The sequence below is a fragment of the Ursus americanus genome, chromosome 5, assembly GCF_024610735.1.
Source record: "Ursus americanus isolate L20-20 chromosome 5, mUrsAme1.1.p, whole genome shotgun sequence".
NCBI lineage: Eukaryota > Metazoa > Chordata > Mammalia > Carnivora > Ursidae > Ursus > Ursus americanus.
Window position 1 is genome coordinate 78,842,672 of NC_142131.1, and position 23,499 is coordinate 78,866,170.

At 42.0% G+C, this 23,499-nt stretch overlaps 1 protein-coding gene across 4 annotated transcripts; it reads right to left on the reverse strand.

Annotated features, from left to right (window-relative positions):
* Nucleotides 1-23,499, reverse strand: LOC123780224 (immunity-related GTPase family M protein 1-like). Of its 4 annotated transcripts, none has more exons than XM_045779017.2 (5): nucleotides 23,284-23,499; nucleotides 7,377-7,523; nucleotides 6,457-6,538; nucleotides 3,959-4,188; nucleotides 1-1,437 (listed from the first exon to the last, which is right to left on the reverse strand). In XM_045779017.2, exons 4-5 carry the CDS (start codon nucleotides 4,157-4,159, stop codon nucleotides 226-228), a joined length of 1,413 nt encoding a protein of 470 aa, XP_045634973.2. In that variant the 5' UTR covers nucleotides 4,160-4,188; nucleotides 6,457-6,538; nucleotides 7,377-7,523; nucleotides 23,284-23,499; the 3' UTR covers nucleotides 1-225. The 4 variants fall into 4 exon arrangements, with proteins under 4 accessions (XP_045634973.2, XP_045634971.2, XP_045634972.2 ...); XM_045779015.2 differs by having other exon boundaries at nucleotides 7,261-7,523; XM_045779016.2 differs by lacking the exon at nucleotides 6,457-6,538.

Here is a 23,499-nt window from a genome sequence, read left to right on the forward strand (position 1 = left end):
TTTGGATACAGGCTCATTTAATAAATGACAAAAGTAGAACATATTTGGGGATTTCCTGACATGGACTCAAAATGAGCAAGTCATCTCATATACCTCAGGAACATAGAGTCAATAAAAGTGGAAGTAATTGAGCTTGATTGAGAATTCAGAAACGGGACAGTGTGAGGAGAGGACCCCAGATGTCCTGACTTCCCTCCAGAAGGAGACTGCTGAGACATCACTTCCTCAGATGATGGACTGTGTCAGGATTTTCTTCAGGATGGCCCTGGTGTCCTTGGCAACTATTTCAAGGAGGCGTCTGTGTTTCCACTTCCTCAGGGAGTTGAAAATAAAGTCACCTAACAGTGGGATGCATCTCAGAAATGAATATAAACAAGAGACTGTATTACAATTCATGCAAGATAATGGCCAGTCCTCTCTGAGGACGGAGTATAGATCCCGAGACTTCATAATGGCCCTATACTCCTCCATGGGTTTCCCCATACTCTGAGCCATCTGCTGGAGAGATTCATCATCCACACCAAAGAGCGAGCGGTAGGCCATCAGACTCTCCTCCAGATCATCTGCATTCCAGATGCCAAGCGTGTCAAAAGACTTTGAGGCTATTTTCCCCCTGCAAGTGGTCACTTTGTCCTTAATGGCCTTCTCATAAATGTGGGACAGACTCTCTAGGGGACCATGGTATCTGATGTCAGAAATGTCCCTGTGCAAGGTGCCCCTAAGCTTTGGGAAGTCATGCAATAAGGGTTCAAGGCTGGAAACCAGGAATATGTTGGGTTCACACACTCCCTCATTTTGGAGAGTTTCCCGGATATTCTCCCAAATATTCTTCAAGAGTCGTTCCTCCAAGAGGGCACTTGTGCTGAGATCCCTGTCCAACTTGGTCCAGACGACATAGAACCTCTTTCCTAGGCCTTGGATGATTTTAGCAAGCTTCGCAAGATTCATGCTGAACTGTTCAGATGCAATGATGATGAAGAGGTCATACTGGCTAAATTTCATCTCTTCCATATAGTTCTCCAGGCTTTGGATAGCTGCCCCTGTTCCAGGTAGGTCCCACAGCACAACGTTGGGAAAGTGGGGGGAAAAGTAGCGAGTGGGAATCTGGGTGGTCCTCACCACCCCAGTGGGAGCTGAGTCCTCCTCTTCATGCCCGATTCCCCTCAGTGCATTGATGAAGGAGGACATGCCATTGCCAGAATCCCCAGTCACTGCAATGCTCACTGGGGCATTGGATGCTTTCTTCAAGGTCCCCCTAACCACAGAGACCACCTCCAACAAATTCCCTCCTCCCAAGGCCTTTTCCATGTTGATGGCAATCTCCTTAGGGAAGACACTCCAGCCCGTATTGTACGGCATATCAGAGGCAGTGGATGTAAGTAATGGGGTGTGAAGAGAGTGGGTGGGCTGTGTCACATCACTGAGCAGTGGAGTGTCCTACAGAAATAGGAAAAGCAGGGGAGTTAGGAGGGCCAGGCACACAGAGTGGCAGAGGCATCATCAGATTTGGTAACCCAAACTGAGTGTATCAGATCCACACCCAACTCCCTACAAAGGCACTTAGATGACAAACAGCAAGTCTCTGCAAAAATGTTTGATAATTTGCCAAAAATGTAAACAGATTCAACCATAGAAAATGAGGAAATCCTACTATTTGTAACAACATGTATGGACCTTGATACCATGATGTTAAGCAAAATAAATCAGACAGACATATACTGCATTTTCTAACTGATGTGTGGAATCTAAAATTAAAATAAACTAAATTCATAGAAAAAGAGAACAGACTTGTGGATTGACAGAGGCACCAGGGGAGAGGAAGGGGAATTGCAGGAAGTATTCAAAAGATACAAGATTTCAGTTATAAGATAAGGAAGTACTAGGGATGTAATGTACAACCTGATGACTATAGCTAACGCTGCTGTATGATTTATAAGAAAGTTTTCAAGGGAATACACCCTAAAAGTTCTCATCACAAGACATTTTTTTTCTCTTTTTTCTTCTTTCTTTTCCTCTTATTGAGATGGTGGATTTTGGCTGAACTTATTGTGGTAATTACTTCACGATATATAGAAGTCAAATCATCAGGGTGTAGGCCTTAAACTCATACAGTGATGTATGCCAATTGTTTTCCAATAAAACTGATAAAATAATTTAAACAGAGTCACCAAAGGACCCAGCAATTACATTTGTAGGTGTATACCTAAGAGGGATGAAAACATACATCTACAGAAAAGTTGCATGTAAATATTCACAGCAAAATTATTGCAGTAGCCCCTCAGGTGGAATTAACACAGTTGTCCATCCACTGTTCAATGGATAAACAAAAGCGGTCTATTCATACAAGAGATCAGTATTGGGCAAGAAAAGAAATGAAGTACAGATACCCGTCACAACATGGAGGAACGCCAAAACATTATGCTCAGTGAAAGCAGACCACCCATCAGACCATGTGTTCTATGATTGTATTCATATGAAATGTCCAGAAAAGGCAAATCCTCAGGCACAGAACATATATTCGGGGTTTCCTAGATCTGAAGGGCAAATGGTATGAGGGAAAGAGAGGTGGCAGTCAAGAGATACAGGATATCTTTTGCATAATGAAAATGTTCTAAATTTGATCATGACAGGAGTACGAATTTTGTGAATATATTCAAAGCGACTGAAAACTTTAAAGGGATGAATCATAGAATGTGTAAATTATATCCCAATAAAGTAGTTGAAAAGAATAACAGCAGAGGAGCTCATTTAGGAGATGTGCACATGTTAGGGGCTCAGAGGAGACCGTAAAGGAATGCTCTCCACCTATGGTACCAGTAGTCCGCTCCTAAGCAATTTATAGGTGGAGGCAACTTGAGCAGAAGAACATCAGGAGGGTCACTCAGTCAGGAGGCTAGGCAGGCATGGGTACTCCTCCACCCAGCCTTTGTGAGCAGGATATCCCACTGGGGATGTCTGTAGGGCAGACGTAAGATTTGCCAACTCTCCATATGCTTCAATCCTGAGGACCGACACATCCTCAATACATATGTCTTCAGAGTCAAGAACCATTTTATTATTTTAATAGCAGGGAAGAGTGCATTTTCCATATCTTTCAGCACTAACTTCATACATAAATGCACACCTAAGAAATCCCTGCCCCTATACACTTCAACATTTAAGTTACATGAGCTTTCCAAATAATGTCCTACTGATTTTTAAGTCAGTACTTATGTCTGTACTTGATTGTTCATCTTTGTTGTGATTATTATTATAAGTATTAAAGTTCTCCAATGAACTTTCTCCTGTAAGCTGAGCCCTGCAGTAATATTGCAAGGTTTTAAAAGGTAGAATTGGAAAAGAAAAATGGTTGGGATTATTTAGTGGACTCTCTTCCTGGGGGCTACACATACAATGCTACCTGGTGGACTTTCACAATCCCACAAGTTATGACTGCTTGCTGTGGTAATTTCCCTTAAGACATATGCTATCTCTGTGTGCACAGATGCAAATTTTAAAACATTTTCTAAGACTGACTCCTTGCTAAGGAGTTCTTCTGTGAGGCCATGAGGCCTTCTATTGCATGAGGGCTTCCCTCCCAGATCCATCTATGTAGGATTCTCCTGATGCTCCTGGAGATGAGACCTCACATCCAAATGCTCAGGTTTCTGCTCAAAAGGACTGCAGTCCTGTCTGTAGGACAAATTTCATGTTGAGCTCCAGGTCCTATGGTGCATCTTGTTACCCATCACACTGGCTTTCCTCTCCACTGGTGTGTCCTGCTTTCATGACTGCTCCCCAGATTTCTGTGAGTGCTTTCATCCAGCATTAGGCCAGGACACACCCTTCCAATGAGGAAATTGCCAAGAGCCCTGACTGAGTTTTCAGATAAGCTTGGCCCATGGTAATGTGAATGTTTTCACCTTGATACTGAGCCCCAGTGTTCTGTCTTGTGCAGCAGGGAAGCCAAGCTACCCACCTCGCAGGACTCCAGTGAGGGTTTCATGTTAAGATCCAAGTGAAGGTCTGGGCAGGCCTCCCAGCAACCTCTTGGTGAATTCTCTCTAGTCTTAGTATCTCTGAGGAAGACTTTTCTCTGGTTCTTCTTATTCCCTCCAACTCTTACCACAGTGTATGAAGATTCTGATCTGTGAGTCTGTCTGGGCAGGATCTTCTGCATGCCTTTTCTTGATTAATCTTCTCCAAGATCTATTAGACAAGTGATAGTATTATTCCTGGTCACAGATCAATAAACAGTGTCTCACAGATGAGAAACAAGCCTCAAACTGCACAGCAATGATCTGGGATCCGAGATTTAAGCCTTCAGTGTGATTCTGTTTCTGTATGTACAGGAGGGGAGGGGAGGACGATCCTAGTAAATGCTGAATCTCCAGCCCCAGGGGGTGAGGGATGGCTGGATGCTGAGATGTTTCTCCTGGGGATGTGGGTCCACTTATTGCTGTCAACTACCATTCACCTCTCCCTGGATGCACCTTTACAAATCTGGGGAGAGAATGGCAATCACAGTTCTCTCTCTGCTCCCATCCTCACTCCACATTGAAGAAAACTCACTGATTTCCAAGTGTCGAGGGCAATCCCACAATGTGTCCCCCCGCATCTCAGAAAATGTGGCAGGGAACTTAACCCCCATTGAGAGATGGAGATGCCTAATGAAATGATCAGGAGATGCTGTGGTTCAGAGGGAGGGTAGCTGATGTATTATGATCTGATCACCATCCCATCTGCTTGGGACCAGAATCTCCTGAGGCTTGTGCCTACAAGGTTTTCAGTGTCCTCCATCAACAGAGGTGCACTAGGTCAGCAAAGATGTTGCCTCTTGTGACAGGACTGGAGGTGCCCTGAGCTTGGTGAGGGGGTGAATGACATGGTGGTGGGCAGAGCACACATGGCTAAAGCTGGCTAGAAGTCAGAAAGATGGAGCTCTGGGCTGGCTCAGGCTGAAAGAACACTCTGGAGCACTCTTAGATAAGACAAGCCTCCCTTGTCCTCATACTCAAAGCCTTCTTTAACACCTCTCTTGACTATGATCCAGAATAGCCTAAATTCTTGTGTATGGGGTACACAGAGGTTCCTGGAGGCCTGAACTGCCACCATGGCTCCAAGGAGACAATCTCCTGGGTGAGTCCCAGGCTCACTGATCTGGCTGTGTGAAGGCATTTCTGCTGCCCCTGAGAATGCTATATAATCTTCTTGCCTGTAAGTTTGCCCCTAATATGGGATGGAGAAGGCTGGGTGTCCTTATCAGTGGTCTTGTGGGACCCAGGCCAGCCAGAATAAAGGACCTGGGCTAGTGCCCTTGAATTCTTTTCAAGGTTTGTCTAAATCCCATCACAATTTCCACATGTACCCATCTCACCTTGACTTCCCATGTGCTAGATCAATTGAAAAACCCTGTGTCTTCAAAAGGTGAAAGTCCCAGAAAGTATTCTGTCATCCCATGTTAGATGCTTAGTATCACAAAAATACACATGCACATCTTGGCACTTACAGTAAATTTATTCCCTAGGCTCTGTGGTGCCCTTAGCGCCCAGCAGGTATGGGACACATTTCTGTTAGGTGAATGAAACACAATATACCACTGCATATCCTCCACTTACTGGATGATGGATAAATTAACTTTGCTTCCTAAATCTGTCATCTGAAATGTTGAAGCCAGCTCCTCCACAGCCCTTTGGAAAGCAAGTAGGAGCTGGGGCAGAGTATGACACCCCCGCATCCTAAGACGGGTGTGGGAGGTGAGCACAAACCTATACTTTTCCAGACTATTTCTGTGACTATGTCTGACCCAACCATGGACTTTGCACCTATCTACTCACCCAAGACCCCGTGCTATTGAAGGGGGAATCTATTGAGGCCCTGTAGTACCAGCCACAGCTCCCTGTCCCCCACTACCTGCCCATCTGGTCCCTGCCCTGCACCTGGTGCTAGACAACCCTGCACATGGGACCCTCTCAGGATCCTTTTAGGGAGTACTGTGCCCATGTGTCACTGCCATCATAGGGTCGGATAGGTGTAAGTCCATGAGAAGTTTCAGGTTATTCCAGGAGTAGCCAGTACATATGTGTCTGCAGGACATTGAGGCTCAGATTACTGACCCAGGAGTTGAGGAGAAGCCATCAGAGACAAGCCCAGATGCAAGTGCTCCCCCCCTCCAAGATTCCTTCTTGTAGATCCTGCTTATGTGAGACCTCTGATCTTCCCTCTCTAAATAGAATTTGAGGGTCCCTGAGTAAAGAGACATAGGCCTTTATGGAGGGAGCCCAGGGAGCAGATTCAACTAGAGAGGGCAGTTGTGCTTGCAAGAGAACCAGACCTTGCTAGCAGATCTTTCAAAGTCTTCTGAAGGAGACCAGCAGTGAGAGATGCATTTCACATAGGAACTAAGGACCCACTCAACACACATGCATGCACACACTTGAAAACATCTGACAATGATTTTGCCAATAGTTTGCCTACCCTCCATTTTGATCTACTCCATCTATTCCAGTGGGTAACATTTTTGAACTCTTGTTATAATGCACCAAATAGATTGCAAGACCTAAGAAGCAGAATAAAGAACACTCATGAGTGGATTTCCCATGCAGGATCCTATTTAGTTTGTGTGATGCCCAATTATCTTGAGCCACGAAGCAGGGATCAGACTTGGACCAGCCTAGAAATCTAAGGCATCAAGGACTTTTGTAGTTTGAATGCAATGTGGACCAAGCCCCATTTTTATCATCATAGGTTAAGGGTGAGGGAAAAAAATCAGCATATTGATGTATTCTAGGAGAGTAAAATAAACATCTGCATCATCAATGGGCATGAAGCACAAAAGGACCTGGTCTGGGAAAGAGTCTTTCAAGACTCCACCTCACTGAGGTAAAGGATGGAGTTGGTGTCTAGCAACAAGCACAGTTTCTCCAATGCAGATACATATGTGCATTATTATACATTGTCTAAAGTCTGTTAGACACCTTGTTCCTGATACCCCACCCCTAGTCCCTAATCCACAGATGGTCCATCCAGTGTTCCAGATAGACTCTCCCAACTCCAGTCTACTCCGGAAATGGTCATTGTCTTACATCCTACTTAGACTCTGAGAGAATAGGAATAGAAAATCATGCTGTCCTTTTGCTACCCCAATGCTATGAACATGGAAATGATAGGGCCATTGCCTCCACACTGGAGGGCTAGGTGGGTTTGGAGCAGCCAAAGAATTTGGGTGCTAAGTTTTGTCCCTGAAGAATGTCAGAGAGGGGCCCAATTGTGAATACTCACTGAAATGGATAAGCCAGTCCCCAAGCTCTCCTTCCCTGGTGTCAGGCTCCACATTTCATATCTTCATAGTAGTAGGGTTATTGGCCAAGTTGGGTTGTAGGAGCTCTCTCGCTTACCTGCTCCAGGAAGCAGAGGGATGACTGTGATCAGGCAGATACCAGTGGTCTTCCTGGAAGTCACCCTTCCCTGGGGAAGGGTCCAGCCCTTAAGCAGAAACAGTTCCCTCTAGGACCATTCCAAACTGGTTCCATACCCACGATGCTCTGTAAAGAAAGAAGGGAATTGTGTTGGGTTGGGGTGTCCTAGGAAGAGCCTAGAGAGGACAGAAAAGGAGTTAGGAAGGTGAAAGTGCAGGGTTTTCTGCTCCAGTGCCTTTCTTGCTCAGAGCTGTGTCATTTCTGGATAAAGTTGGTGGCAGGGTCTCAGCCCAAGCAGAGGGAAATCAGGGATGTCTCCTTTCAGTTTGTATTCCTGGAAATCACACCAGTTCTCAAAAAGGGGCAGAACCAGCCTCACCTTCTCCATTCTGGAGGGTGGGGCTCCTACAGCATTTGCCTGAGGCTTGTGCACCTTCAGCACAGAAGCTCAGGGAAGGGTTGGGGTGCTCTGAGACCAGCCCTGCTATATCCTACCTGAGATTCTTCCTCCCATGTCAGAACCCAGACTACTGAGAAGTCCACATTCAGCCCCTGTGAGTCTAGCCCCTCAGACAGTCACAGACACTGCCCACAAAGCTACTCCTTGGGGCTGCTCAACATTCCTAGCTCACTTCCACCCATGGAGATCAGAGTGCAGAAGCTATATGCGCTGTGACTTTCTCTTCTGGACCCCAGCTAAGGCTTCACCTGAAGTCAATGCACCTGCCCCAACCCGGTCAGGATCTGAGCCCAGCACTGCTCACTACTGTCTGGGTGACTTTGGGTAGCTGCTTAACCTCTCAGTGATTGTCATGTCCTCATTCTCATGAGGGAGCCAGAAGGAAAAACAACTCAGGGTGATTGTGGTCACAAGAGGCCCAGGAGAGGGCACAGTGTGACTGTTACAGAGTGATAAAAAGGATGTTTTATGAATTTCTGCCAAGATTGCCAATGTCCATAACAATTGATGAAATCCTTCTGTGCCTAAGACCCTGTGAATTTGTCATTGCCATCCTTGATTCCTTCCGTGGGTCATGAAAGGACAGCTGACAGGTTGTGCACAGGGAAGGCAAGGATCATTTTAGTGAGCCTGTTACAAGGGACATGGCCAACACTGAGGGCTGCACATGGTCTTCCTGGTAGGATGATCTGAGGAAAAAGAGGTGGAGTTGCCCTTCTGTTTCTGACACGATGGAGGAGGTAGAAGCCTGCCAGGTCTGAACTATGCCTACCCCAACATCCCAGTGGGGACATCAGCATGGGTCTTCCCTGGAGCCTCGTCCCTGTGAGACATTCACCACACCAGGCCATCAGCATGATTGCAAATGGCTTACCTGAGTGAGTCCTTTCCTACCCTTGTAGTTCTCCTATGCTATGCTCCTCCATGTAATGGGGGCAGTGGGAGGAGAAAGAGGAGGGAAGCTGACTCTTTTCCTATCCCAGCTGCAGGTCTCTCACTGAGTTGGAGGAGGGGCTGTACCAGGGCAGTGGAGATTTCCATTCTGCAAGAGTCTGGAGGTTGTATACTACACAGAGTGGTCCTCTACTCACTTGAGTGGGACCAAGAAAGAGGGAGGTTCTTAAGGCATTCATCGTGAAGAATTTATCTCCCTTTCTGAACCAAGGAAATATAACAATATCCTCATAAACCATACTTTTTGATATCCTAATGGTGACATAGGAGCAGCAAGTCTGACTCTGGACCCTGAGGTGGGCACAGTAGGGCATCAGGCCCCAGTCCACTGGGTGCAGAAGACACTGCAGACCAAAGCCAATCAAACAGGGGAGCAGCCCCAGAGTGATTTTCACTCACTGCTGGTGAGCAGCCCAGCCCTGGGGAGCCCCTCACTGGGAGCTTTCTGTCACTCAATACAAAGGGCCACATCACTGCCCGGGTACCTGAGTCTCAGAGGCATTTCCTCCCTTGCTATTGAGAGCTGTACTTGGCTGTCTGCGTGTGCTCATCTTCATCCACAGCCAGTTGTCAAGTTCATGTGTGAGCTTGCAGCTTTGCCTTGCGGTTGGTTCTACCTGGAATCTCAGTCTCTCTGTCCCCTGCCTCCTCCCTGAATGATTTCTCAGTCTTTCTCCCATCATAGCAGTGATTGTCTCTGTATGTCAGACAGAGAACATTTCTCTGATGTCCCCAAAATATGGCAGGATGGAGAGAATAACAATCTGAAAAGAACTGAGGGTATTTCCCTATTTTAAATCATTTACTTTCTTGTGTAATACAATGATCACCTACACACTGAACAATCATGCCAGGAATAAAACATCTCTAACAACATATATCTCCCTCTGTTCCTATTCACTCCATTTCTGTTCACAGTCCCTGGGTAACAGTTTCATGAACTACATGTTTATGATTCCTTTCTTTTATTTGTGGCCTTATCACTTACATATGCATGCCTGAACAGTATATTGTTTAGTTTTCTTGAAGCATTTTTTATGGGGTATGCTCTCGGTTCTTAGTATTTAATCTCAGCACTGTGCTAAAAGATTAATTCCTCTCTAAATAGCTATGGTTCAAGCAAAGCTGTTTTAGTTTATCTCAACTTACTTATCCATTCTCTATCAGTTTGTATCCTCTCCTTTTTCACAGTTATGAAGATTATTGATAAGAGCACACGCCCACATGTCTCCTGTACATTCTGTTTAGTATTTTTTAAGGTTTTATTTAAAATTTAGTTAGCTAACATACAGTGTAATAATAGTTTAGTTAGCTAACATACAGTGTAATAATAGTTTAGTTAGCTAACATACAGTGTAATAATAGTTTCAGGTGTACAATATAGCAATTCAACACTTACATTTAACACCCGGTGCTTATACAGCCATGAGCACTCCTTAATCCCTATCACAGGTTTCCCCCACCCCACCCTCACCACTTCCCCTCTGGTTACCATTACTTTGTTCTCCCAGTGTTTATAGCAGCATTATGTACAATAGGAAATTATGGGTAATGCTGCTCTAAACATCGGGGTGTATGTATTCCTTCATCTCAGTGTTTTTGTATATTTGGGGTAAACACCTAGTAGTGCATTGCAGGGTCGTAGGGTAGTTCTATTTTTAACTTCTTGAGGAAGCTTCATACTGTTCTCCAGAGTGGCTACACCAGCTTGTATCTCACCAACTGTGCAAGAGGGTTCCCCTTTCCCCACACCATCGCCAACTCTTGTTGTTTTTGTGTTCTTGGTTTTAGCCATTCTGACAGATGGCGATACCTCATTATCATTTTGATTTGTATGTCCCCATCCATCCCTTCACTTTTAATCAGCAGGTCCCTTTAAGTCTAAAATGAGTCTCTTGGGGACTCCTAGGTAGCTCATTTAGTTAAGCAGCTGCCTTTGGCTCACGTCATGATCTCGGGGTCCTGAGATGAAACCCCACATTGGGCTCCCTGCTCAGTGGGGAGTCTGCTTCTCCCTCTCTCTCTGCTGCTCCCCCTGCTTGTGCTCTCTCACTTGCGTTCTCTCTCTCAAAAAAAAATAAATAAATAAACAAATAAAAATAAATAAATAAATAAATCTTTATAAAAACTAATAAAATGAGTCTCTTGTAGGCATCATATACTTTTTTTTTAAAATCCATTTTGACACTCAATGTCTTTTGATTGGAGTGTTTAGTTCATTTACATTCAAAGTAATTATTGATACATATGTATTTATTACTGTTTTATAACTGGTTTTGCTATGATTCCTGGAGATTTTCTATCCTTTCTTCTATTTGTCAGTTTTGGCCTCTCCTTTGCACTGAAAACTCAGGTCTGGGGCACCTGAGTGACTCAGTCGGTTAAGTGTCCAACTCTAGATTTCAGCTCCCATCAAGACCTTAGGGTCATGAGATCGAACCCTGGCTGGGTTCTGCACCGCGCATGGAGCTGCTTGAGAATCTCTCTCTCCTTCCCCCTCTGCTCCTCCCCACCACTTGCATGTGCGCACACTCTCTCTATCTTTCAAAATAAAAAAAAAAAGAAATTAAAAATACTTTGGACTGGCCACATAGTGTGGGCAGAGGTTTGTGCCTGTCTTCATGGGGAGGGGCCTCTATACTAGGACTGAGGCTAGCTGATTGAGAAGGGTAGTCCCAGCAGAGTGCAAGGGGATAGGGCTTGCTGTAAACACGTGAGGCTGCCAAAATTGGCCTTGTGCTGCTTCCAGCAATTGGAGCTGAGGTGGGTCGAGGGAAATGGCAGAAGGCACATGAATTGTTCCAGGAGAGGTATCTGTATGAATACTTCTTTTTAAAGACTTATTTATTTATTTATTTATTTGACAGAGAGAGAGACAGCCAGCGAGAGAGGGAACACAAGCAGGGGGAGTAGGAGAGGAAGAAGCAGGCTCATAGTGGAGGAGCCAGATGTGGGGCTCGATCCCCTAACGCCAGGATCACGCCCTGAGCCGAAGGCAGACGCTTAACGACTGCGCCACCCAGGCACCCCTAGACAGTTCTTTCTGAGGTCATCCTTCAAGAAGAGCAAAAAATCTCTTCCTTGTATGCCAAGTGTTCTTCAACTTTCTGTTTCCAAGCTGTCTGAACCAGGTTGTTTGCCTGCCTTCTTTCCAGAAGCAACACAGCCAAGCCTGCTGATGCTTAAAACTCCTGGCTTTAAGCCCAAGTGGTTGAAAGCACTCATAATATTTAGCCTCTCTTCTTTTCCAAGTCAATGGCTGTGGGATATGTTCTCCTGGTGTGTTCCCCCATATGCTCCTCTCCCTCTCTCTCCCTCTCTCTCTCTCTCTCTCACCTTCTCCACACCCATGGCCGCCCTCATCTCTGTGGCACCCAACATCGCTTTCACCCCTAAACCATGACACTACACTCTCCACCTTCTTCAATGTGGCCTCTTCTCTCCCTTTAGTTGTGGAGTTTGTTCTGTCAGTCTTCAGGTCAATTTCTGGGGTATTCAGGATGATTTGATAGTTATCTAGTTGGGTTCATGGAACAAGGGGAGCCTAGGCTCCTCCTGATCCACTGCATTCTTCCTCTTCCCAAGCCAGTATCCTTAATGAGAATAGATGCAAATTTTTTCAACAGTATACCAGCAAAGAAAATTCAACATCGTATCAAAAGAATCATACATCAGGATCAAGTGGGATTTATTTGGTATCCCAGGGGACACAAGCATAATTTCACATGAGCAAATCAATGTATATACTATACCACATAAATGGAATAAAGGATAAAAATTAGATGGTCAACTCAGTTGAAGCAAAAAAAAAAAAAAGCATTTGACAAAATAAAATGCTTTTTCAAAAACACAATGCTCAGCAAATGAGGTAAGTCAATGTAATAAATGCCATAGAGGCAGACCCCCAGCTAATGTCATACTCAACAGTGAAAAGAAGAAATCTTTTTCTCTAAGATCAGGAAAATGACAAGAACGCCTTGTCACAACCATTCTGTGTCTGCCTTCAGCTCAGGTCATGATCACAAGGTCCTGGGACTGAGTCCAGCACAGGGCTCGTTGCTCAGTGGGGAGCCTGTTTCTCCTTCTGCCTGAAACTCCCCCTGCTTGTGCTCATTCTCTCTCTCTGTCTGGCAAATAAATAAATAAAATCTTAAAAAAAAAAAAGAAAGAATTACAACAGCATCAAAAAATAAAATAAAATTCTACCCATTGGTGAATAGATACAGAAGATGTGATTATATATGTGTATATATAAAACATACAGTTCATATGTATATATAAAGTAATATTACTCAGCCCTAAAAAAGAATAAGATCTTGCCAGGGATGCCTGTGTGGCTCAGTCAGTTTAGCATCTGCCTTTGTCAGGTCATGATCCCAGGGTCCTAGCATCAAGTCCCACATCAGGCTCCTTGCTCAGTGGGGAGCTGGCTTCTCCCTCTCCTGCTCCCCTGCTTATGCTCTCTATGACAAATAAATAAATACAATCTTTTAAAACACACACACACACACACACAATAAGATCTTGCCATTTGCAACAACAACATGAATAGACCTAGAGAACAAAATGCTAGGTGAAATAAGTCAGACAGAGGAAGACATATACCACATGATTTCACTCATACATGGAATTTAAGAAACAAAAGATACAAAGAAAAAAGTAGAAAAAGAGAGAGAAAGACGCTGAAACACAGAACACAAACTGGCGGTTGCCAGAAGGGACTTGGATTCAAGGGCTGATTGGTAAAATATATACAGAGGATTAGGAGTACATTTTTGGTGATGAGTCCTGAGTGATTTATAGACTTTTTCACTCACTATAGTCTACAATTGAAACAAAATAAGATTATATGTTAAGTATACTTCAATAAAAATATCATACATCTGCTATAGTAGCAAAAGTTATTTGGTTGCATTTCAAAAAAAAAAAAGAATAAAAGAATAAAATACTTAGGAATAAATTTAACCAAGAAGGTGAAAGACATGTGTACTAAAAACTCTAAGACATTGATGTAAGAAAGTGAAGAAAACACAAATAGATGTAGAATATTCTGTGCTCATGGATTGGAAGAAATGATATTGTTAAAATGTCCCTACTACCCAAAGCAATCTACAGATTCAATTCAATCCCTGCATTTTGCACAGAAATACAACAAATGATCCTACGATTTGTATACAACCACAAAAGAACCTGAGTAGTCAAAGCAGTCTTGACAAAGAACAAACTGAAGGTATCACACTTCCTGATTTCAAACTGTATTACGAAGCTATGGTAATCAACACAGCATGGTATTGCCATAACAACAGACACATAGACTATGGAACATAATGAGTACCCGTAAATAAACCAAGGTATATATAGACAATTTATTTATGACAAAGGACGCAAGAATATAAAAAAGGGTAAGGACAGTCTCTTTAATAAATGGTGTTGAGTAAACAGGACAGCTGCAAACATTAACACAAAATGGATCAAAGACTTGAGTTTAAGACCTGAAGCAATAAAACTCCTAGAAGAAAATTTATCTGGTAAGCCCCTTGAATCAATCATAGCTATGATTTTCTGTATCTGACTCCAAAAACAAGGCAACAAAAGCAAAAATAAACAAATGAGATGGAATTAAATCAAATTAAAAGGCTTCAACACAGCAGAAGGAAATCATCAAAAAAAATTCAAAAAACAACTTATTGAATGGGATAAAATATTTGTAAATCACATCTGAAAAGGGATTAACATCCAAAATATATTTTTAAAAAAACTCAAATACTTAGTAGCAAAAAGAAAAAAAATGTATGATTAAATGATTCACAGAGGATCTTACTACATGTTTTCCCAAAGAAGACTTAGACAGATGGCCTAAAAGTGCATGAAAAGATCAACAACATTCTATTCTTCATGGAAATGCTAATCAAAAGCACAATGACACATCACCTCACAGTTGTTAGAATGCCTATCCTCAAAATGATTGGAAGTAGTAACTATTGTGGAGGATGTGGAGGAAAGGGAATCATTATGCACTGTTGGTGGGAATGTGAATTGATGCAGCCACTATGGAAAACAATATGGAATTTCCTCTAAAAATTGAAAATAAAACTACCATATGATCCAGGAACTCCCCTTCTGGGTATTCAACAATAGATAAAGAAAAACACTAATTTGAAGAGATATATGCACCCCCATGTTCATTGCATCATTATTTACAATAGCCAAGATATGAAAACAACCTAAGTGTTCATCAATGGATAAAGGGATAAAGAGAATGTGAGATAGGTATGAAATTTGTGGTATATATTTAATTGTGGTATATAAGTTTGAATATGTATAATAGTGATATATAGATATATATATACTGTAATAGTATTCAGTTATGAAAAATAATAAAATCTTGCTACTTGCAACAATATAGGTGGACCTTGAAGGCTCTAGCTAATTGAAATAATTCAGAGAATGACTAAACCCATATGAACTCACTATTTGTGGAATCTAAAGAACAAAACAAAACAAAAAAACCCTAAAACTATGAGATCCTAGATAAAGAGAACAGAAAAAGTTCTCTGGGAGGTAAACTTTCTGAGTCTTTGGATTTCCAGTTAATGCCTTTATTTTGTAATCACTTTCAATAAATACTGTAATTGAGTACAGGATTCTGGATAGAACATCATGTTCTCTTAGAACTCTGAAGATCTACCTCCTTCCAGCATGCCATTTTGCCACTAAAAAGCCCAATGCCAATTCCATTCACATTCCTTGGATGGTCACCTGGTTGTCTCCATGGAAAACTGTAGGAACCCTTCATTCCTGGGGTTCAGAGGTGTCATCAGGGACTAGTAACCTAGAGCACTTCCACTTATCACTCAGCATTCAGAAAGCTCTTTAATGACAGCTGACATGAAAAGACATGGAGGAAATGGAAATGCATATTACCACGTGAAAGAAATCAATCTGGAAAGGCTAAATACTGCACAATTCCAACTGTGCAACATTCTGAATAAGGCAAAACTGTAGATTCAATAAAAAGATCAGTGGTTCCCAAGGGTTCAGGGGAGGGAGGGATAAATTGGTGGAGCAGAGAGGCCATTTAGAGCAGTGAAACCACTCTCTGAGATATCATAACAGTGGCTCACTGGTGGACAAATTATACTTTTGTCAAATCCCATAGAATACACAACACCAAGCATGAATCCAATGTAAACGATGGATGTGGAGGGAGAAAGATAGATCAGTTTGGGTTCATGAGTTGTAGGATGGGGTGAGTCATTGACAGTAGGGAGGCTGTACTTGTGTGAGGGCAGGGGGTACATGGGAACCCTCTGTATGTTCTGCTCAATTTTTCTATGACACTAAAACTGCTCTAAAATCCAGTCTACTGAAAAAGGTGATGGCTGTTGACATTGTTCTTCACCGTTGGCATTGTCCTTTGTTACTTTTTCTAAGTGCAGTATGTGTTCAGCCACTACATACAGTAGGATATATATGATATTACATGCATACATACACATAGAATAAAGCTATATATAAGGGGATGCCAGGGTGGCTCAGTCAGTTCAGCATCCAACTCTTGGTTTTGGCTTAGGTCAAGATCTCAGGGTCCTGGAATGTAAACCAACATTGGGCTCCTTGCTCAATGGGGATTCTGCTTGAGGATCATCTCCCTCTTCCTTGCCCCTCCCCTGCTTGCAGGTACTCTCGCTCTAAAATAAATAAATAACTCTTTCAAAAAAAAGATATAATCATGCAGTATAAAAATTAGAAATAAATACGAATACCTGTGAACTTAACCCCCAAAATTAAGAACTAGAATGTTTCTTGTATAAGTGACTATTCCCACACATTTAGCCCTATATCCTGTCTCTCCATAGCTCTTCTCAGACATACAAGACCTTCAAATTTTGTGTCTATCATTTTTTGTTTCCTTCGGCTTTTACCACGATGTGTGTTTCCCCAGAAAATCTATCATTTAGTTTTCCTCGGTGGATGTCTTAGAAAAATATGATTATTTTGTGTGTCATCTTCTGTAAGCTGCTTTTCACTTACAATTGTTTCTATCACATGGCTTTTCCATTTTGCCAAGATAGTACATATAATCTATTTCTTTTCAATGGAAATTTGAGTTTGGGGTTCCTTAAAGTTGTTTCTTTCTCTTCAACACAGTTCTGCTATAAACATGTTACATGTACTTCTTATATACTTCTGCAGAACCTTCTCCAGAAATAGGAGTGGAACTGGTGGGTCATAACATACGGATTCTTACACATTGCACAAAAGGAAGAGAATGCATTGCTTAACGAACAGCAACAAATTTCCCATCATTCAGATATTTTCAGTATGTCTATCACTGCTGGATAGTTGAGAAGGATCTGCCTGCCCTGACACTGCAATGTGAAGTACACTTGTAACTTGGTGTCCGTGATCACCCATTTCTGTCTTGAGGAGGTTACATGGTGTCAGATCACATCTGCATCTGAGCAACTTCCTGAATCATGTCCTTTACTCTGTAGGGGCTACTGGCTCCTCTTCCTGGGTCTTCCTCTGAATGGACTACCTCAGGGGTGCTGGGGTTGTCAGACACACCCACACCATTCTCTAGTACAACTCTATAATTACACAAGAAGTACTGCTACTAAAAAAGTTTTTAGACTTATGGTTTGTTCTGGACTAAAGTATCTATCCCCAAGTTCCTATGTTGAAGGTCTAACCCCTATTGTGACTGTATTGGACAAGGTTCTTTAGGGAGATAATGAAGGTTAACTGGTCTCAGATGGTTGGGACCTTAATCCAATATGACTGGTGTCCTAGAAGAAGGGGAAGAGACACCAGGGATGCACACACAGAGAAAGGCCATGTGAGGACACAGCAGAAAGGTGATCATCGCAAACCCCAGGAGAGAGGCTTCAGGAGAAGCAAAACCTACCGGCACCTTAATCTTAGACTTCCAGGCTCCAGAGGACTGAGAAAATAAATTTCTGTTGTTTAAACCCCCCAAGTCCATGGTATTTTGTTAAGGCAACCCTAGCAAACCAACCCTCTGAAGATTTATTTCCAGAATCCAGTCTGATTCCCAATAGGCTTTTATTCCAATTCAATGCCTCAGCTTCTCTCCATTGGATTGGAAGTGTGCTTTTAGTCAGGTTTGAGAGGATTCTAAAGAATTAACTCCCTTTTCCTTTGTCACTGAAGCCTTGAAAACTCTCCTTCTCTTCTTTCTAACACCATTACCAGCCCTGGGGAGTGTCTCACCTGGGTACACGAGCCCAAGAGGCGCCTGGCTGGCCTCCACCCAACTCCCATAGAGGCTCTACCACTATTCCTTTACCATCACCATGCAACAAAGGTTGGGTTCCAGTGTGTAACAGAGCCAGAGAAGCCCACTGAGACCTTGAGTGTGTTCTGAGCACTGAGGCCACACGGCTGGGTTCATGTCCCTGGGTTTCTCTTGGGAGTATGGTGAATGCAGACTTCCCTGACAATGGCTGCTATCACTGGATCTGACTAAAGAGGTATTTTATGTTTCTGGAGTGTAAAATAAATTTTCTGTCTTCTGCTTCATGACAACTTGAGAAGCTCAAAAAGTTGACTACCCAAAAACCATGAGACCACCTCATATTGAGTCCATTTTCAAATTTAAACATTCAGTGAAAAGTCCAATGAAGTCAATGATGATAGGAAAATGAGTGTGCTATCTGAGAAGGAATTTAAATGACTCAAGAATCCAAGAAAAGCAAATGTTGGTTCTGTGCTTCTACTATCAAAGATTAGAGACCAAGATGGGCACCTGGGTGGCTCAGCTGGTTAAGCACCTGCCTTTGGCTCAGGTCATGATCTCAGGGTCCTGGAATCAAACCCCACATCAGGCTCCCTGCTCAGCAGTGAGTTTTCTTCTCTCTCTCCCTTTGCCCCTCCCCAACTCTTGTGTACTCTCTCTTTCTCTCTCAGAAATAAATAAAATCTTAAAAAAAATTAGAGACCATGAAACTCTGGCTGTCTGGTGGCAAGATGGGTGTCCAGGCTGGTGAAGTAGAAATGTTTCCTATCCTCACTAAGATCTGGGTGGAACTTCCTTTGAGACCATCACATTTGCCTTCGCTCATAAACCAGCATGTGACTGTGACCCCCAGCACCTCCATATTAGGGAAGGTGGTGGCTGTGGAAATGTTTCCTGCCCTCAGTATTCTCAGAGGCCAGTGGGAAGAAGCAGACAATGGAAAGTAGGCGAAACATTTAGAATGAGATTACCCAAATCAAACTCTGCTGTGTAGGGAAGGAATGTGTCTCTCAGGTAAAGACTGTCCCAGGGCTAATAGGAGGTGCACTGTAGGGAATATGGTCAATGAGATTGTAGTAGTGGTGTATGGTGACAGCTGGCAGCTGCATTGTGGTGAGCACAGCAGAACATATAGAGATGTTGACTCACTGCGTTGTACATATGAAGCTAATGTAGCATTTTGTGTCCAATATACTTCAATTATTTTTTTAAAGTATCCCAGCAGTTCTAATTGAAGAGTAAAATGAGGGAAGACTTAACATTGTGAGTGTGTGAAGTCCAGATGAAGCTTGTCTCCTTCCCTGCTCTCCACAGTGATCAATCCAGCAACTGAAGCAGCACCTGGAGGCCTCCTGGCTACCCCAACTTTGGCTGCCTCTTACTATCTTTCCTCCAGCAACAGACTCTGGCTCAGCTCCTCCACTGACCAGGCCAGTCACAACATCACCCCGGACCTCATTCCTCATGCATAAAATAAGGAGTTGGAGAATGATGGATTTGAGGACTCCTGATGCATCAGTATTTTTTGGTTCTGTGACTCCTGGAAGCGTAAGAGGACAATTTCCCTGCCCAACTAGGTATAGACTTGCACACATGCTCACAGCAGGTTGGACTCAGTCAAGGGCTTCCACTGCCTTTAGGAGCCTGAGGCTTTACAGATGGAGCAGACAGAGTCCCAAAAACTGACCTGACACTGAACCACTTTCTCACACCACACACAAAAATGAACTCAAAATGGATTAAAGACTAATTTCATAAAATCCTAAAACCATAAGTATCCTAGAAGAAAGTATAGGCAGTAATCTCAGACATCAGCCATAGCAACATCTTTCTATATATGTCTTCTGAGGCAAAAGAAATAAAAGCAAAAATAAACTATTGGGACTACATCAAAATAAAAGCTTGTGCACAGTGTAGGAAACTCTCATCAAAACTAAAAGAAAACCTACTGAATGGGAGAAAAGCCTAGCTAATGACATTTCCAATAAAGGATTAGTATCCAAAATACATAAAAACTGACATAACTCAACACCAAAAAACAAATAATCCACTTAAAAAATGGGCAGAAGACATGAACAGACATTTCTCCAAAGAAGACATCCAGATGGCCAACAGACACATGAAAAAGTGCTCGACATCACTCGTCATCAGGGAAATGGAAACCAAAACGACAATGAGATACCACCTCACAGCTGTCAGAATGACTAAAACAAAAACACAAAAAACCAGAAGTGTTGGCAAGAATGTAGAGAAAAAGGAACGCCTTTGCACTATTGGTGGGAATGCAAACTGGTGCAGCCACTCTGGAAAACAGTATAGAGATTCCTCAAAACCTGAAAAATAAAAATACCCTACCATCCAGTAACTGGAATACTGGGTATTTACTGAAAGAAAACAAACACTAATTCAAAGGGATACATGCACTCTATGTTTATAGCAGCATTATTTATAAGAGCCAAATAACGGAAACAGCCCAAGTGACCATCAATAGAGGAATGGGTAAAGAAGATGTGGTATACATATACAATGGAATATTATTCAGCCATAAAAAAATTAAATCTCATCATTTGCAATGACATGGATAGAGATAGTACAATGCTAAGGGAAATAAGTCAGTTAGTGAAAAACAAACACTATATGATTTTACTCATTTGTGGAATTTGAGAAACCAAACAAATGAGCAAAGGGAAGAAAACAGAGAGAGAGTAATGTGTAGAAATGTTGAATGACTATATTGTAAACCTGAAACTAATATAACACTGTATTTAACTATTCTGGAACTAAAATGTAAAACTTAATAAAAATAATAAAAATAGCTTGGGAGAATAATTGAGGTCTCATAATCTTTTACTGCTCATGGGTAATCAAAGCATAATTGCTAAGAACAACTAAATTAAATAGATGTAAATTAATTTTTTTAATCTATACTAATTTTTTTAAAATTTAGGTAAATTTTTAAATCATTTCTGAAATCTTTTTGAGAAACGAAAAGTCAGTTTCACTGAGTCAAAGTAATGATTTTAGTTAAATTTAGTTAAATTTCTAGATCGTATCTAAACAAATTAAAATCGTGAAACATTAATTACTAATCATACATGTCTCTAATTTTGGCTTCTTTATTACTGAGAAACCAAAGATAAATGTAAGTCTGTTGGTAAACTTTTTTGGCATACTGTATGGAAAGACTGTACTATAAAAAAAGCATATGTTTCTGGAAAACGTGTATTTATAAACTTCCCATCGCAAGAACAGAATACTCATCTAACACTCAGTTAACAAGTGGTTACTACTTTATTTTCACTAAAAATTTTCTAAGTGTTAAAAACTCTAATGTGTGTGGTTAAAGCTACTAAAAATTTAAAAAGGGAACATCTTGGAAAGAAAGAAAACCTGGTTCTGTGCTTTTGGTAAAAAAGAAATGTATATACAAACTGAGGGCTTTAGAGGGGCGGGGGGTGGGGGATACGGATAGGCTGGTGATGGGTAGTAAGGAGGGCATGTATTGCATGGTGCACTAGGTGTTATATGCAAGTAATGAATCATGAAACTTTACATCAAAAACTTGGGATGTACTGTATGGTGACTAACATAACATAATAAAAACTTTTTATAAATTTTTTTTTAAAAAGAAATATATATAGACTGGAGAAACACTTTTTTTGAGGCCAAAGAAAGTTGTAGAAAGATTATGAAAAATGAACCTTTGGAAAGTAACTTATTCATGGTCAGGACTGACAAGCATTGCAATGAATATGTTCTTATAAAAAAGTAAACTGGTGCAAAATTAGAATTTGGTTTCTTGCCTGTCAAAAGGACAAAGATTTGCTTGTTTATTTTAAACATTTGATCTACTTTTGGTAATAGGTTGTGAATGTTCCCTTCCATTTAAGTGATCTTCCTAGAAAACAAAGATCCTATGTTTTATGTTCTATTTGTATAGGTATATAAGTGTTCTAGAAATTATGTGAAATTCCTGGAAATGTGACACATCCTAGTGTAATGTCATCACTTGTAATTACTCTCTTACTTTCTTAAATTGCTGTTGTTAAAACTGAGGCTCACACTAAAAGGACTGAACCAGAGTATCAGGAAAATGCCCCAGCTGACTCTCATTTAAAAGCAGCCAGCGAAAGTATCTATAAAGATTGTGGCACATGTGGATAACATCCCTTCTGCTGCTGCAAAAATGTCCCCTCATTGTGAGATGTCTGCCATTCTGTTGCCAGGGTAACATGGCAGCACTCTGCTTCTGAATCAGAGAAAAAATGATGGGTAACCAATGGCTCTAAGCTGAACAAACAGTCAGGGTTTTAGCAAACACAAGACAGCTGCTTGATTCTTCTTGACTCACTAGCAAACACCTTTTTTGTTGTTTTTCATTCCTTCACCCATCAGAGTGCACTTAAGATGATCCAAACTATGGCTAGACAGTGGAGGGGAGACTTCTATAGAATTGTGGGAACAGTTTACCAGCAATGTCTGACTTGTCAGACCCATTATCTTGCAAAAATTATTTTTCCCCCAGAGGACTCACAACTCCTTTGAGAGACACTTGAACACCCACAGCTGGTCTTTATTCAGTTATCACCTAGCCTGGGTTACCAATGTGTTCTTCTTACTGTGTGTGTGTTTTCCAGTTAGGATGAAGCTTTGCCCTGAGTCAAAGCTGATGCCCTCACAGTGGTAAAGGACCTGTTAATGATTTCTTTCTTTTTCTCCTCTCTTCTTTTAAAAACATTTCCTTTCCTACAGCTCAGTGGAGCTCCTTCCTATTATTAGGTAAATGCTGCATAATTCATGAATCTTTAATAAAGCTAATGGCTCTTTAAAATTTATTTATTTGAATTTTGTCATTAATAGATAATACATGCATTATCTCCCCAGGGAAAGGTAGTTAGGCATGAGATGGGGGGGGGGGGCTCTGATGCAGAAGTTCTTGGGGAAAAGCCCCTATCCACTGACAGCCCTGACATTCACATTATCCTTCTGCAGTTCACAGGCACAAAGTCTGTTCTCCAACAGCCCTCTGAAAATGTCCCAAATAGTTAGATTCTCTAACTGGATTAAGCCATGCACCAGGCATCCTGCCCCTCAGCCTTCCTAGTCCATAGTACCCAAAATCGAACATGCAGTCTCTCCCACCCTTCTGCTTACAAATCTGTAATTCTATTTTTAGACCTGCACTCAATCCAAAGTGATTTCTTGCTTACCAGCTTCTGAAAGAAAAGAGACTTCTGGTGTTGGAGTTGAGCTCTGAATGTGTCCCCAGGCAGCACAGGAAATGCTGAGCCTGGATGAAGCGCTCCCTGCAGCTCACAGCAGAAGCACTCCTCTGCACAGACTGGCCTTGCACTGGAACAGATCCTGTGTCACTGCAGAGCTTTAAGGGCTGATTGTCACCCCCAAATGTCTACAGTGCCTGTGAG